This window comes from Tiliqua scincoides, chromosome 10 (genome assembly GCF_035046505.1).
Source record: "Tiliqua scincoides isolate rTilSci1 chromosome 10, rTilSci1.hap2, whole genome shotgun sequence".
NCBI classification, from domain to species: domain Eukaryota; kingdom Metazoa; phylum Chordata; class Lepidosauria; order Squamata; family Scincidae; genus Tiliqua; species Tiliqua scincoides.
The window spans coordinates 5,274,673-5,288,438 of record NC_089830.1 but is presented as its reverse complement, the minus strand read 5'-3'; the positions used below and the strand labels follow the sequence as shown (position 1 = coordinate 5,288,438).

Genomic DNA, 13,766 nt, shown 5'->3' with positions numbered 1-13,766 from the left:
AGATTTTTACACTTGCCTTGCAGCCAGTGCTGCAGCCCTGGGAGGTCGAGGGTGGGGATGCAGAGAGCCCTCCTTAGGCTCCCAGTGCCTGCAAAACTGTTTAAAAAAAGAAAAACAGGCACTTCCTGTTTTGTCATGAAAACCAGAAGTGCCTGGTTTTTTTCATTTTACAGTTTTACAGGCATGGGGAGCCCTGAGGAGGGCTCTCTGCAGCCCCCAGGACTGCAGCACTGGCTGCAGGTAAGTAGAAAACCCCTGTCCTGTCCCCAGCAGTAGTGCAATCCCGGGGATCATGTTGCTGCTTTCTCCCCCCTCACCTGCAACAACTTACAGTGCTCCTCAACTCCCCTGTAGGAGTTGGTATAGTAGTTTCATTGCAGCAAAGCAATGTGGGCAGCACTGACCACAAAGACATCCCCCAACCCCAGATATTTTCTCATGCCTTTACAGCCCCCCCCCTCCCAAAAATTTCTAAAAGGAGGAGGCTTTTAGGAGATGCAAAAATTTTTAAGTCACCCCCTTCTTTCAGACCTGTTCAGGTTTTGATTGTAAGCTGTCTTTTAGCCAGCAGAGGGTGCACAAAGTCAACAAAAAAATTATCGTCCCTGACTGATTTGCTGCTGCAGAAATACTGATCTGAATGGAAAAACCTTGTCCTGCATAGCATCTATCAGGGTGGATTTTCCCAAATCATGTTCGCCAACATCACAAACCAATCAGGGTTGTGTTTTTTTTCCTGATCTCATCACAGTGGACAGCAGATGGGTGTGCAACCTTGACCCAGACTTGCAGAGGTTTGCATACAGCAGGCTGTTGAAGTGGGAAGGACAGTTTTCTGCTCTCTCTCTCTCACTCATATGCACACACTTTAAAATAGAATGTGTGAGGAAGAGTGTGGGCCAATTCAGAAGGCACCTTTGTGTCATGCTGTGCATGGCTGAAGACATATCTGCATGCTGCACACAGGTCCTGCCTGCTTCCCATTATTCTGAGCTCTGTTAATTGGGGGGGGGGGAGGCTCATTCCCATCAGCCCACGAAGTAACCAGAGAGGAAAGGGCAGGCTTCAGGGACACGGACACACCCACACAGAGTGAAAATGTGCCTGTAATGAATCAAAGTGATGGTTTGGGTGCACTGTGAAGGAATTCTTGCTTTCTGAACTATTATCAAAGCATACAGTATTCTCCATAAAGCAACATGTTTGTAGCCTGTGCTAGTGGGGCAGTTTTTTGTCAGCAGCACACAAAACTTCAAGATCTTGCTAGTCTCGTCGTCTCCTAAAGCCAAAAAGAGGGGATGTAGCAAGGTCTGCAGCAACACAACTTCCATTGTCTTAGCAGGAGTTCAGCCTAGAACTCCACGTTGACTGGCTCAGAGCAGCAACAGCAGCCAGTGTTTATTGGATCCTGGTCAAGGTCTGTTCCCTAGTAAAACCAGGTGGGAGAAGCAGTGGCAAATCTGCTCCCCCCCCCCCCACAAATATTCCAGGCTCCTCCCTCCTTTTCAGCAGTTTGACATACATGTGCATACTTAGGTGCTGGGGGGCGGGGTTACTGTTTGTTTGCAATTTGAGGTTCAGTTTCAGGGTTTCTGAGAACAGCTGAAGTGATTCTATATTTTATCTGTTAGGAAAACACTGTGTTTTAAATAGTCATTGTGTCCAGAATCTTTTCCATGGGATCAGATAGATTAAGGACATGTGGAGTAAATTTGGACCTCATTTACTACACAAAAGATTGGAATTTTGTCTGTAGTGTCTCCATCCTCAGGTGGCTAACCATCTGTCATATTCCAGAGCAGGGGTGCTCAAACTTTCAACTTTAGGGATGCTGGACCATTAACAAGTGTATAGAAGAGAGAATTTCAGCAGGTGCAACTTGTCATCCCACAGATGACAAGCTGCACCTGCTGAAATTATCTCTCCTACACAATTTTAAAGGTCCAGGATCCCTAAAGTTGAAAGTTTGAGCACCCCTGTTCCAGAGGCACGTTTGCAGATTCATCTATTGATCTGTTCAAAAAAGCTCTGAAAAAGTTAGTGTTCTTAAATGGAAGAGGGGAGCAGAACAGAAGTGGAGGAGAGGAGAATGGTGGGCCAGGGCAGGGCTGCACAAACCCAGGCCCAGCCGCTGGGCGAATCAGTCTGCCCGGTGAGTGGACCTGTTCATCCGCCTCCGTGCAGCTCCACTCCTGGGTAGAGCTAGGCTCCGGGATGCCCTGGGCAGTTGCATCTGCCTGGACGTTCTGTTGCACAGTCTTCTGGGACACCGAGCAACAGATGCGATTACCCAGAGCGTCCCAGAGCCCATATCTATCCAGGAGAGGAGCCGCACAGAAGTGGAACGAAAAACTGGTTCAGACTGGGACCGCATTTCCTGAGCACAGAGGTCACGACTTTGGGCACTGCTGGGCTAGAGCACTGGACTCTTTCTTCTCCCTGTTCCATTCCATTCCCCTTTTTCTGAATCAAAGAACACTGCCTGAGATGGCTGCTTGAGTTAGCCTCATGTATGGGCCAGCCCTGGAAAGAAATTTACCTGGTAGCAGAGGGAGGGTGACTCTACACTGATAGTGGGTCCTCCATATTCATGGGGGTGGGGGGTTGGTTTTGGGATACTGTGCAAATGCTGGAATCTACAGGTGCTCAAATCCGCAGATGTAACGTTGCGGAAATTGCATAAATTGCCTCAACTTGCATTAATTGCCTAGTGTGAATGGCACAAATGAGACAAGTACTGCCATTGGAGAGAGCTGTGAAATGGAAGGAAGCTACAGCAGCGTATGTGGGGAAAAAAGACATCAAAAAATTTTCAGTCCATGGATGGTTAAATCTGTGGGTGCCAAGCCTGCCAATACCATACGGAGGACTCACTGCAGTTGGTTTTGTCTTGGTGGTACAGTCCAAGAAGACTTGAATTTAACACATAGTAAAGTGCGTGTGATGCTGTTTTGCATGGACAAGTGCCTCCCACTCTATATCATTGGATTAAACCAGCATAACGTTTTGTCTGCAGGCCTGGTCTGTCTTATGCCGGCGATGACTCTTTTCTCTCTCTTCTTTTTAAAACCTTTTCAGGGCAAATAATCCAGAAAGATCAGGAAATCAAGGACCTAAAACAGAAGATAGCAGAAGTCATGGCAGTCATGCCCAGCATAACGTACACTGCAGCCACCAGCACGCTGAGTCCTGTTTCCCCACATTACTCTTCCAAATTTGTGGAGACCAGCCCTTCCGGACTTGATCCCAACGCCTCAGTTTATCAGCCCCTGAAGAAGTAAAAGCCAACATACCGTTTGTCACGCAGTGGGCATCGCACAGAAAAATTTCTTGCAGTCAAGATGAAATTTGTATTGTGTGAGACTGTTCTGATTTACTGTTTAAAAAAAAAATGAATAAAAAGAGGGAAATGGAGGGAAAGAACCCCGACATCAAGGTCTGGCTAGAACTGCCCATCAGTTTTTCTTGTAAATTTTTAGAAAACCTCACAGAACTTTACAATTTTTTTCTTGGCCACTGCATAGAAGGGGGGGAAAACCCCACAACTCTTGGTTTTCACATTGCAAATTTTGCCTTTAAAAAAATATATATATATACCCTTGCAAGGTTTCCTCTTGAAAACACAGAAATAACCTGGAGCTTTGCTTGATTCTAAACCCCTTCCTTTTCTTTCTTTTTTTATTTTAAACATAATGAAGCCAAAATGGCAAATTAGGAGTTGCCAGGAATAATGATGGAAATCCTTTAGGTTTTTAGAGTCAAAGGGTGAAATAGTTAAGCAAAGCCTTGATAATGTCAGTGTATTATGGGGTGCTGGGGGGAGGGAGGAAAAGAGTACAGGTTATATACTAGGTTTTCTGTCTTCCTAAGAAAGGGAACGTTAGGATACAACCCTGTGTGCAAAGAATCAATTTGCTAGGGACCAAACATAATTCAGGGGGCATCGGTTTTAAGGAAAGGGAAAAAATGATGGAGGTTGAATAGATGGCGTGACAGTAGCGGTCGTGTGAAGTGTCTTAGATCCCATTGATGTGTTTAGTCACTTGAGAATTGCAACCAGTCTTGTTCAGCAGTGCCTTGGGGGGGAAAAGACATTTCAAGAGGAAATTTGATAATAGAAACAGCATTCTCCCCTTTCGCTATATCTAGCTTAAACTCCCAGCACATTTTTTGTAGAGTCTACTGCAGATCGTGCATGGTAATTAGGACACCTGCTACAATCCAAGGTTACACCTTCTCTTTTTTGGGGGGTGGGGGGTACAAAATCCAACAGTGTTAACTCAATTAGTAAATGCTGCGGAGGGCTCAGTAGTAACAGAAAGAGAGTCTGCTGAAGGCAGAGCTGTGCCATGTACTGTATCCAGGAGACTGTCAAGCCAACTCATAAAAGCTGCAGTTCTGGGCTTTTTTTCCCTGATTCTTCAGTCAGCTGCGATTATGACATCTTGTGTTTGACAGCTAAATTTCAACAGGGCTGACAAAATCTCAGCAGATGTGCCAAGGAGTTTTTTTTTTTAAGAGTTTTTAAAAAAGGAAACTCATACAGTTGCACAAAGATTTCAGTTTAAATGTATTTGTGCATTGATAGGAAGGTGTGTTGCACTGGCAAATTTTGAAGTGTTTAAGATTGGGGTTTGGGTGGGAAGGGAAAATGGGGCAAGGATGCAAAATTGTATTAGTAACTAGCAAAATTATAAAAAAAACCTTTATGATTTTGCAGACGTACAGTGGACAAGGTTCTTTAAAAAAAACAAAACACCATTTTTTAAAGGTTTCGTACCAATTGGCAGATCTGCCTTGTTTAAAAAAAATAAAGTAGGACAAGCAAGTTGATTAAAAAAAAAAAAATAGGAGTATTAAAGATCCATCATTTTAATCAGAGATTCTTTTGAGATAAAAATTTCTAGCTTTAGCCAGGTGTGCATGTTGTTGTCATTTTGCATTTTTGAATCATCCTGTGTAATTGTCACCAGGAAAGTGTTACGCAAATGTCATAGGGTTTCATCTTTGTGCAAAACATGAAATATTGTCACTGATTTTTTTGTGTGTTGAGGTTCCCCCATTTTTTCTTTTTTTCTTTTTTTTTTTTTTAGGCTGCCTTTTGGGCACGACTTTTGTTGAAATACTCGGTCTTGGCTGCATTCTTTTTTTTTCTGTGGGGTTTACAAAAAATAAACATTTTCTTGCAGATAAAATAGATTTCTGCATTTTTTTGTGAAGTGACCCAGGTTATTCTGGTTTGCGGTTATCTGAGCTGCTTTTTCAATAACAGAGGCTGTGCTCTGATTAAAGAGAGCTAAATTTATTAATCCTACAAGTTTTTAGTTTATAGATGAAAACTGCACTAATTTGCATTTGTCAAAAATTCTGAAGAGAAACGCAAGTTTGTGGTTTTTGCTCCTACATGTCTGCAGGAGCAGACGACATGCTAGCAGTCACCCTTTTCTCGCAAAGGAGGGAATGCAGACGCACATGTTTTAAAACAGGGGTGTCCAAACCCCGGCCCTGGGGCCACTTGCGGCCCTTGAGGACTCTCAATGCGGCCCTCAGGGAGCACCCAGTCTCCAATGAGCCTCTGGCCCTCCGGAGATTTGTTGGAGCCCCCACTGGCCTGACACAGCTGCTCTTAGCGTGAGGGCAACTATTTGACCTCTCACATCAGCTGTGTGATGAGGGCTCCTGCCATTGCTTGCAGTTTCATGTCTGTGATGCAGCAGAGGCAGCAAAGGAAAGGCCAGCCTTGCTTTGTGCAAGGCCTTTTATAGGCCTTGAGCTATTGCAAGACCTTGATTCATTCATATAAGTTCATCTTTAATATATTCATTTATGTAAACTTATGTAAATTTATTCAAATTTGAAATGTAAATTAATTCTTGTTTTCCCCGGCCCCCGACACAGTGTCAGAGATAAGATGTGGCCCTCCTGCCAAAAACTTTGGACACCCCTGTTTTAAAATAACTAGAATAGGTTAGTCAGAGTTGTTTGGTCCAACAAGAAGCTGACGGAACATACAAAGATCCAGGTCTACAGAGCTTGTGTCCTGAGTACACTTCTGTACTGCAGCGAGTCATGGACTCTTCGCTCACAACAGGAGAGGAAACTGAGCGCTTTCCACATGCGCTGCCTCCGACGCATCCTCGGCATCACCTGGCAGGACAAAGTTCCAAACAACACAGTCCTGGAACGTGCTGGAATCCCTAGCATGTATTCACTGCTGAAACAGAGACGCCTGCGTTGGCTTGGTCATGTCGTGAGAATGGATGATGGCCGGATCCCAAAGGATCTCCTCTATGGAGAACTCGTGCAAGGAAAGCGCCCTGCAGGTAGACCACAGCTGCGATACAAGGACATCTGCAAGAGGGATCTGAAGGCCTTAGGGATGGACCTCAACAAGTGGGAAACCCTGGCCTCTGAGCGGCCCGCTTGGAGGCAGGCTGTGCAGCATGGCCTTTCCCAGTTTGAAGAGACACTTTGCCAACAGTCTGAGGCTAAGAGGCAAAGAAGGAAGGCCCATAGCCAGGGAGACAGACCAGGGACAGACTGCACTTGCTCCCGGTGTGGAAGGGATTGTCACTCCCGGATTGGCCTTTTCAGCCACACTAGACGCTGTGCCAGAACCACCTTTCAGAGCGCGATACCATAGTCTTTCGAGACTGAAGGTTGCCAATACAATTCTTACAAGTTGCTTATAAAATTGAGACCAAATGTTCATTGAGACCAAACTAAACCCAGCCTTGCAAATAAGTCCCCAAAAATCAGTCACCACAGTTTGCCATCTTTCCTGCCCTTGCATCATGTACATTAGTGACTCCCAAACATTTTAGCACCAGGACCCACTTTTTAAAATGAGGACCCACCAGAAGTGATGCCATTAATCTGGAAGTGATGTCATGGCCAGAAGTGTCTACATCAAGCGGGAAAATTTTTAGCAACCCCCTAATGACAAAATCAAATTGAATTGAGTAAAAGTTTACAATTTGTAAACTTCACTTACAAGTTAAATACTTGTAGACTTCACTTACAAGTTGTAAACAATTTGTAAACTTCACTTACAAGTTAAATACTGCTGTTGTTGTTTACAATCAGTGTAAGTTTAAAAATGCATTTAAGATAACCCTCCTAACCCTCCCAAGCTGTTGCTGATCTGTCAGATATTTTTTAAACATCCCAGCAGCTCCAGTCCTATCCACACTTACCTGGGATTAAGCCCCATTGACTATCATTGTTCAAGGCATATACACAGTAGCCTGTTAAAAGTACAGGTCTGTAACATTTCCCCAGATGCAATCACGTACCATGGTAGCATCCAATATATTAAAAATAAAATGCACATTGAAATGAATGGGAACCCTCTGATATATGTTTATATTGCCAGCCCCAATTAATCAACTTTTATAAAGCCATCCCATCTACTTGCCTGGAGAAAATTCATACTCGCTATAGGGTGTTGAGTGAAGCAAGTGAGTATTTTGGCAGCCCAATACCTGTCACCAAGTGACCTTTCATGGGAACTTAAGAAAGGGTTAATAACAAAAATAAAGATACAACAGTTCTCGTCATGTGTGTGCCTCTTGGTACCTGTACAATGTATTCAAGGTGTACCAAGGAGAGATAAGAAAAGGAATGTGCAAGTCAGAGGGAAGGAATTTAAAGGAGAAAACTACCCTTTGACCCTGGACCCTAAACTTAAGAACAAGAAGAAATGAAGGGTTTGGTGGGGGAATTGGAGAGGGCAAGCAAGCAAGAAAGAAAGAAGGTAGCACAATATGATGACAGTCAGCCGAGCCTTGGTGTGTGAGGCTCCATGCAGCAATGGAGACCCCAAAATGCTGTTACTCTTCACCAGGTTTGTATCACTGTGGCATCACCCAGTATTTATGGAGGTGGTGGTTGTGGAAGATGCCTGCATCCTGGGGGGTGTGACCAGAAGAAGGGATTTGGTAATCTGAGTACATGTGGTCTTCCTCAAACCTTGATTTCTTCTGATCACGTTCAGGAATGTGTTGCTTTGTGCCGGGATGTCCCCTATTTGCCCACCTATAGTGTCTTTCCTGCCAGGTAAGCTGGTTAATGTGCCTGCTTGCACATGGATAAAATATAGAGTGAGCAAGCAAGCAGGATACTTTTCAATGCAATTAAAGTGCAGATATTCAGCAAGAATAGTGTCCACACTTAGTCACCTTTAGCCAATATCACAGGCACAGACGGTTGTGCAATTTCATTCCCACTTCCCAAAATACAGTGGACCCTGTTATCTGTGGGGGATTGGTGTATCCACGGATAACAAAATCCATAGATGATGAAGTCCAGAGGGAGGGTCGTGGCATTGCAATAACTACTGTATGTGATGTGCATGAAATGACTTTTTGGTTGTTGGTTGAATTAAAAATGGAGTCTGGTGAAGTTGACCTGGGTTTGGGGGGGGAAATTGTCCAGAGCTGATGCTCAAATCCATTGATGTATCAAGTTCAAAAGTGCAATCCTATACATGTCCACTAAGAAGTAAGCCACTGAGTTCAATAAGCGTGCACTGGTCATTGTGCAGGATTGCAATCTATAGAAAATGATCCCAGAATGCTTTGCTGGTAGCATACTGACCAATTCAAAATAGTGGATTTGCATTCTATAGAGTGGGATCTAGTTAATAAAAGCATGGATATAGCTGGAACTCCACATGTACAGAGCTCCCTATCTGCGCTCTGTGCAAATGCCATGTGTAGATGTTTCCCCTTGAGGGAAAGGAGGGGGAACCTCTGCACACGCTTTGAGGCTGCTAAAGTGAAGCCACTGGCCATGCTCCACTGAGTTCCCTTTCCGTTTTCTGGGGCGTGCACAAGGGAATCTCCGCAGTGGATTCTGCCCAATATCTCTTCAAACCATATCTAGTGGTTCAAAATCAAGTATTGCTGAGAATAAAGTGAGTGAGTGTGGCTTAAGATCATATTTTCTAGTGCTGATTAAGGTTCTTGGCTATGTAATCTTAAATGCCTGCACATGGTGTCAATTTTTGAAGAGACTGGTGCGAAGACCACATGTTGGTGGGCCTGTCCATCCGGCACGGAAAGTTTCATGGGATAATGTGTGTGCTCTGAACCAGCTTCCAGCATTCCTTTGAATGAAGTCTGTCTTGCAACAGGTGCAGTGCCCTATCCTGTGTGGTGCTTGCAGTACATCTTGCATGACAGTTTTATGCACTGGTGTCTTTGAAAAGGAGTGCCAGGAGGTAGTGCACAATATGTTGCAGCGATGAGGACCTGGCCAAGTTGTTTCCTCCCAATCCTCTTCATTTCCAGAACTGATTTTGACTGCTGACCACAGGCTGTTTCACATGTTACACTGTTAATGAGGGGCAAATTACGCATCATGTTCAGTGTGCCATTGAGTCTGTTGCAATTAATGTTTACTTAATCTGGATTCATCATCATCATCCAATGATGGCCGGATCCCAAAGGATCTCCTCTATGGAGAACTCGTGCAAGGAAAGCGCCCTACAGGTAGACCACAGCTGCGATACAAGGACATCTGCAAGAGGGATCTGAAGGCCTTAGGAGTGGACCTCAACAGGTGGGAAACCCTGGCCTCTGAGCGGCCTGCTTGGAGGCAGGCTGTGCAGCATGGCCTTTCCCAGTTTGAAGAGACACTTGGCCAACAGTCTGAGGCAAAGAGGCAAAGAAGGAAGGCCCACAGCCAGGGAGACAGACCAGGGACAGACTGCACTTGCTCCCAGTGTGGAAGGGACTGTCACTCCCGAATCGGCCTTTTCAGCCACACTAGACGCTGTTCCAGAACCACCATCCAGAGCGCGATACCAGAGTCTTCCAAGAGTGAAGGTTGCCAACTAATCTGGATTGTGGGGGGCAAGGCTTTAACCCTCCCCCCATTGCAGTCCCAATTTGTATCCCCACCCCTACCTTATGGTTGCTCTTTGCCCTGGGAGGGCAGTGCCCATTAGTGACTCCTTCCTTGTCCTGTCTGTTGTGGCTGATGTTATCTAACAACTGATTCCTTACTGACAGTAGAAGAACCACCTTCCTAATTCCTTTGCTATTTATTTATTATTTTCCTACCTTGTTTCTCTCTCTCTCTAACAGAACCCAAGACAGTTTTGCTATGCCATCCACTTTGAGGATATTTATTTAAAAGTGGAATAAGTAGTAAAATACAATGTTGTCTCTCATTTGCACGGCCTGACTAGTACCACTGCAGACACTCGCCCATAAGTCGATCCCACAGATGAGTCGAGGGCAGGTTTTGAGCCAACAATCATGGAATTTTCTATGACACTCGGATAAGTCAAGGGTTAAACTTAGGGGGGTGTCTGACTATAGTCTTGTCTGATTTTACTCGAGGCCAGATCCTGAAAAATAACCCACCACGAATTGTTACCTAAGAGCTGTAGTCTCTATTTAAAACGTAAAAGATCATAAGATAGATTTTTATTCTTTTTAAATTCTGGTCTTCACCACCTTTTTGTAAGCACTATCAGAGTAAGTGTACTGTTAACAGCATACCAGTAAAACAGTGGTTCCCAACTTGGTATTCATGTACTCCCAGGGACACTCAACAGGACCTTTAGGGGTACTTGAAAAAGAATGGAATAATGGTCAAAAAAGGCAGGTCATGCTCCAGAATGCCTTGCAAGGACCAGCAAGGCAGGAAGGGAGGTAGCTAGTTGGCTGTGAAAGCCCCACCAATAGCTAGTTTTTGGTCATCAATTCATGTATGAACCGGTGATTGAAAACCAGAACAGTAAAAAAGCTGAAACATAATATGGAAAGTGATCAGTCACCCAGAATTTCTCAACACACTCCTGGTGCAAAATAGTGCAAAAGCAGAGTCTTCTGTTCTTCAAACAGATAAAAAGAGAAAACACTGTGATGAATACATGAAATCTGGGTTTTCATATAGAGGAGATGAGGGTTTATATTAATATTAATTACAAACATTTTGCTAATATGAAGGGTGCAATTTATGGAAATGGGCTGCCAAGGGATATGCAAATGAAAAAGATTGGGAACCATTGCAAGAGAACCATGAATCAAATCCACCTTTAAGGAGTCTGGTGTGTTAAGCCACAAGCTCTATGTACAACATATAACCCATAATACATAACTGGGAGTGTGCAATTCATTTCACAGCAGATGCAGATGCATATATTTGCAACCCTTTTTACTCAGAAGTAGACCCACTGCTTTCCATGGGTGCTATTCTTAAGTAAGGGTGCATTGAACTGTAGCCTGCTTTAGATGGAAAGGAGGATTCCCATCCTGGTGTTTCAAAAAACAGACCTGCTTTGCAAGCATTTGCAAAGCAGAACCAGGTTGCAGCAGAAGGAAGGAGAATAAAAGGTTACCAAATTGCTTCTAAGCTGTGCTTGCCTGCTACTTGAGAAACTTGGCCCCTGTTTGCCCTTGAGAAAGGAAACTTTTCAAAGTTGAAAGGTTTTGCCCTCTGATTGACCAGGAGGTAAGGTGAAGTGATAATTTGAGCTTGATTACTTGGCAAAAATTTCACGAACTATAGGCGAATATCTACGGTAATCATGGTTTTGTGCATTAACTCTGGCTAGGATCCCAAATATCCAGTGAGATCATGGTTTAGCTTGTCAAACTAACCCCTGTCCATGAAGAGTGTGCAAAAGGAAACACCAGCATTTATCACCTTGCAAGAAGAGGGGCAAGAGAACAGCGCACGTGTAGCACCTAACACAGTCCCTCTTCAAACTATGCTTTTGTACGAGTATTAAAAGGCTGGTTCATGGCCAGTGCTTAACAATGGCTTAGGTGTTGAAAGAACACTTAAACCATGGTTTCGATTTGCCACAAGATGTTGTGGTCTCTCTTAGCTTGGATGTCTTTAAAAAGGAGATCAGGCAAATTCATAGAGGAAGGTAGTTCAGTTAACCATGATGGCTAAATGGAGCTGCCTCTGTGTTCAGATACTGTAGGCCACGGAATGCCAGTTACTGCAGGAGAGATCTGTTGCCATCGACTTGTGAACTTCCCAGAGACATCTGGCCACTGATTCTGGACTTCGTGGGCTCCTGGCCTGATCCAGAAGAGCTTCTTTCATGGTTAAGCAAAACCATGATCAAGCAATAGATTCCTATAGATCAAGGGGTGGCTAAAACACAGCTCATGAGTCACATATGGCTCTCTGATGCTCATGGAAATATGCTAGCTGAGCTCCTTTTTGCATCACAATAAAAGGGAAATGAGAAATTTTCAAGCTTTAATTATTTACTGGGTATAAACTGAGAATCCATTGGATCAAAACACAAGGTTAATGTTCATAATGGGCAAAATTTAAATGCTTCTTAAACATCTGAAGCTGATCATACGTGGCTCTGCGTTAAAACAGGTTTGGCCACCCTAGATATAGAGGCAGAGTGTGGGCTCTAAGGGACGTCAGTGCCCTGATCTGGAAACCATATGAAACCTCTCCCAGTCTCAGGTTTGTATGTACCTGAAGAGCTCAGCTAGGCACCCAACTGCCACTTGATGGCCATCTCACATGCTATTTTTCTCTTGTGCACAAAACAATTGGCTTTGGATACCTCCATACTGAAACTAATGTAGTTCAAGGCCTTCCGCCCCCATTAAATTCTGCAAGGAAAATGTAAAAGGCTATGACGCATTCTTCAGCTAGGTATAAACCTGAGACAAATCAAAGTGCAGGATAAACTTGGGTACTTTTACCCTTTCCTGGGTGATTTGGAGGCAAGTTGCATTGTTCTAATTAAAGTTGCAACTTTGGGGAAGTGGAAACTGCTTGACCCATGTTATCTGTATCTTGTGTAAGATGAGTGATTAATAGTTTGCAATCATTTTAGATAGAAGAAACATGCATGGTGCCAGCCTCTGATATATGAGAATATATGACCTGCTTGAATTGAAAATGAGAAGCCTCCTATTGACTCATCTAAGTTTTATTTTCAGCTTTCCCATATTGCCTTGGGTCAGCCCAACCATTGCCTGAGCTAGCATGTCAAGAACCTGTTAGGAAAAAAGGGGGGGGGGGTCTCAATTCCTGACATAAAACCGCCAGGTGGCCTTGGACCACCCACTCGACCTCAGTCTTCCCCATCTGTAAAATGGACGTAGTACTTACAGGCTTCTTTTAAGGTCATTCATTCAGGAAGAATTATACAAAGATTAAATAATCTCGTTTGTTGTGACCAGTATGAAGCAAGAAGCCTCTTCTTTTGACACAGCCCCAAAGTGGGCTGGTGTTAGAACTGGCTCAAAACACCAATTAGTATAGATTTTATTTTTAAGAGAATCTGAAATGTCTTTATGTCTTAATTGAATCCTCTGATGTGCTGCATGGTGAAACTACAGAAAGGTTTTAGCAAACCATCTTTAATAAGGAGGCGTGGGGGAGGCCAGAGAAATGAATCACATCAAGCTGAAAGGGAAGTTGACTCCTGTCATACAGTTTGAGGCAAAGCTTTATTTTAGGGCTGTGTTGTCAGAATGAATGCATCTTCTTTTATGCCACTTAGGAGCTTGCAAATCTCTTTTCTCCGCAGATCGTAAGGAGGCCTCTCGCATAATTATCGCAATTATTTCCCTCTAAATTTAGACTGGATGGGAATCGGCAATCGCTCAAAAAGACATGAAAGCAATACTTGGACAGCGGGGGATCAGGGCCTTAATTTGTCTTTGGAAAGGCGTTGGGTGTTTGGAAAGGTGACATGGATTTGAAAAGCGTTGCGGTTAGTTCATGTGTGTCTGTTCTCTAAAACAGAACCATAGCGGCATCCA

The 13,766-nt window shown here is 43.9% G+C and overlaps 1 protein-coding gene across 1 annotated transcript in view; it reads left to right on the top strand.

Annotated features, from left to right (window-relative positions):
* Positions 1-5,156, top strand: part of MACO1 (macoilin 1) — a 74,716-nt gene extending 69,560 nt beyond the window's left edge. The window contains exon 11 of the mRNA XM_066638413.1: positions 3,079-5,156. Coding sequence (XP_066494510.1) covers positions 3,079-3,281 — 203 coding nt within the window. The 3' untranslated portion in view covers positions 3,282-5,156. The remainder of the gene's footprint in view (positions 1-3,078) is intronic.
* Positions 5,157-13,766: the final 8,610 nt, after the last annotated feature.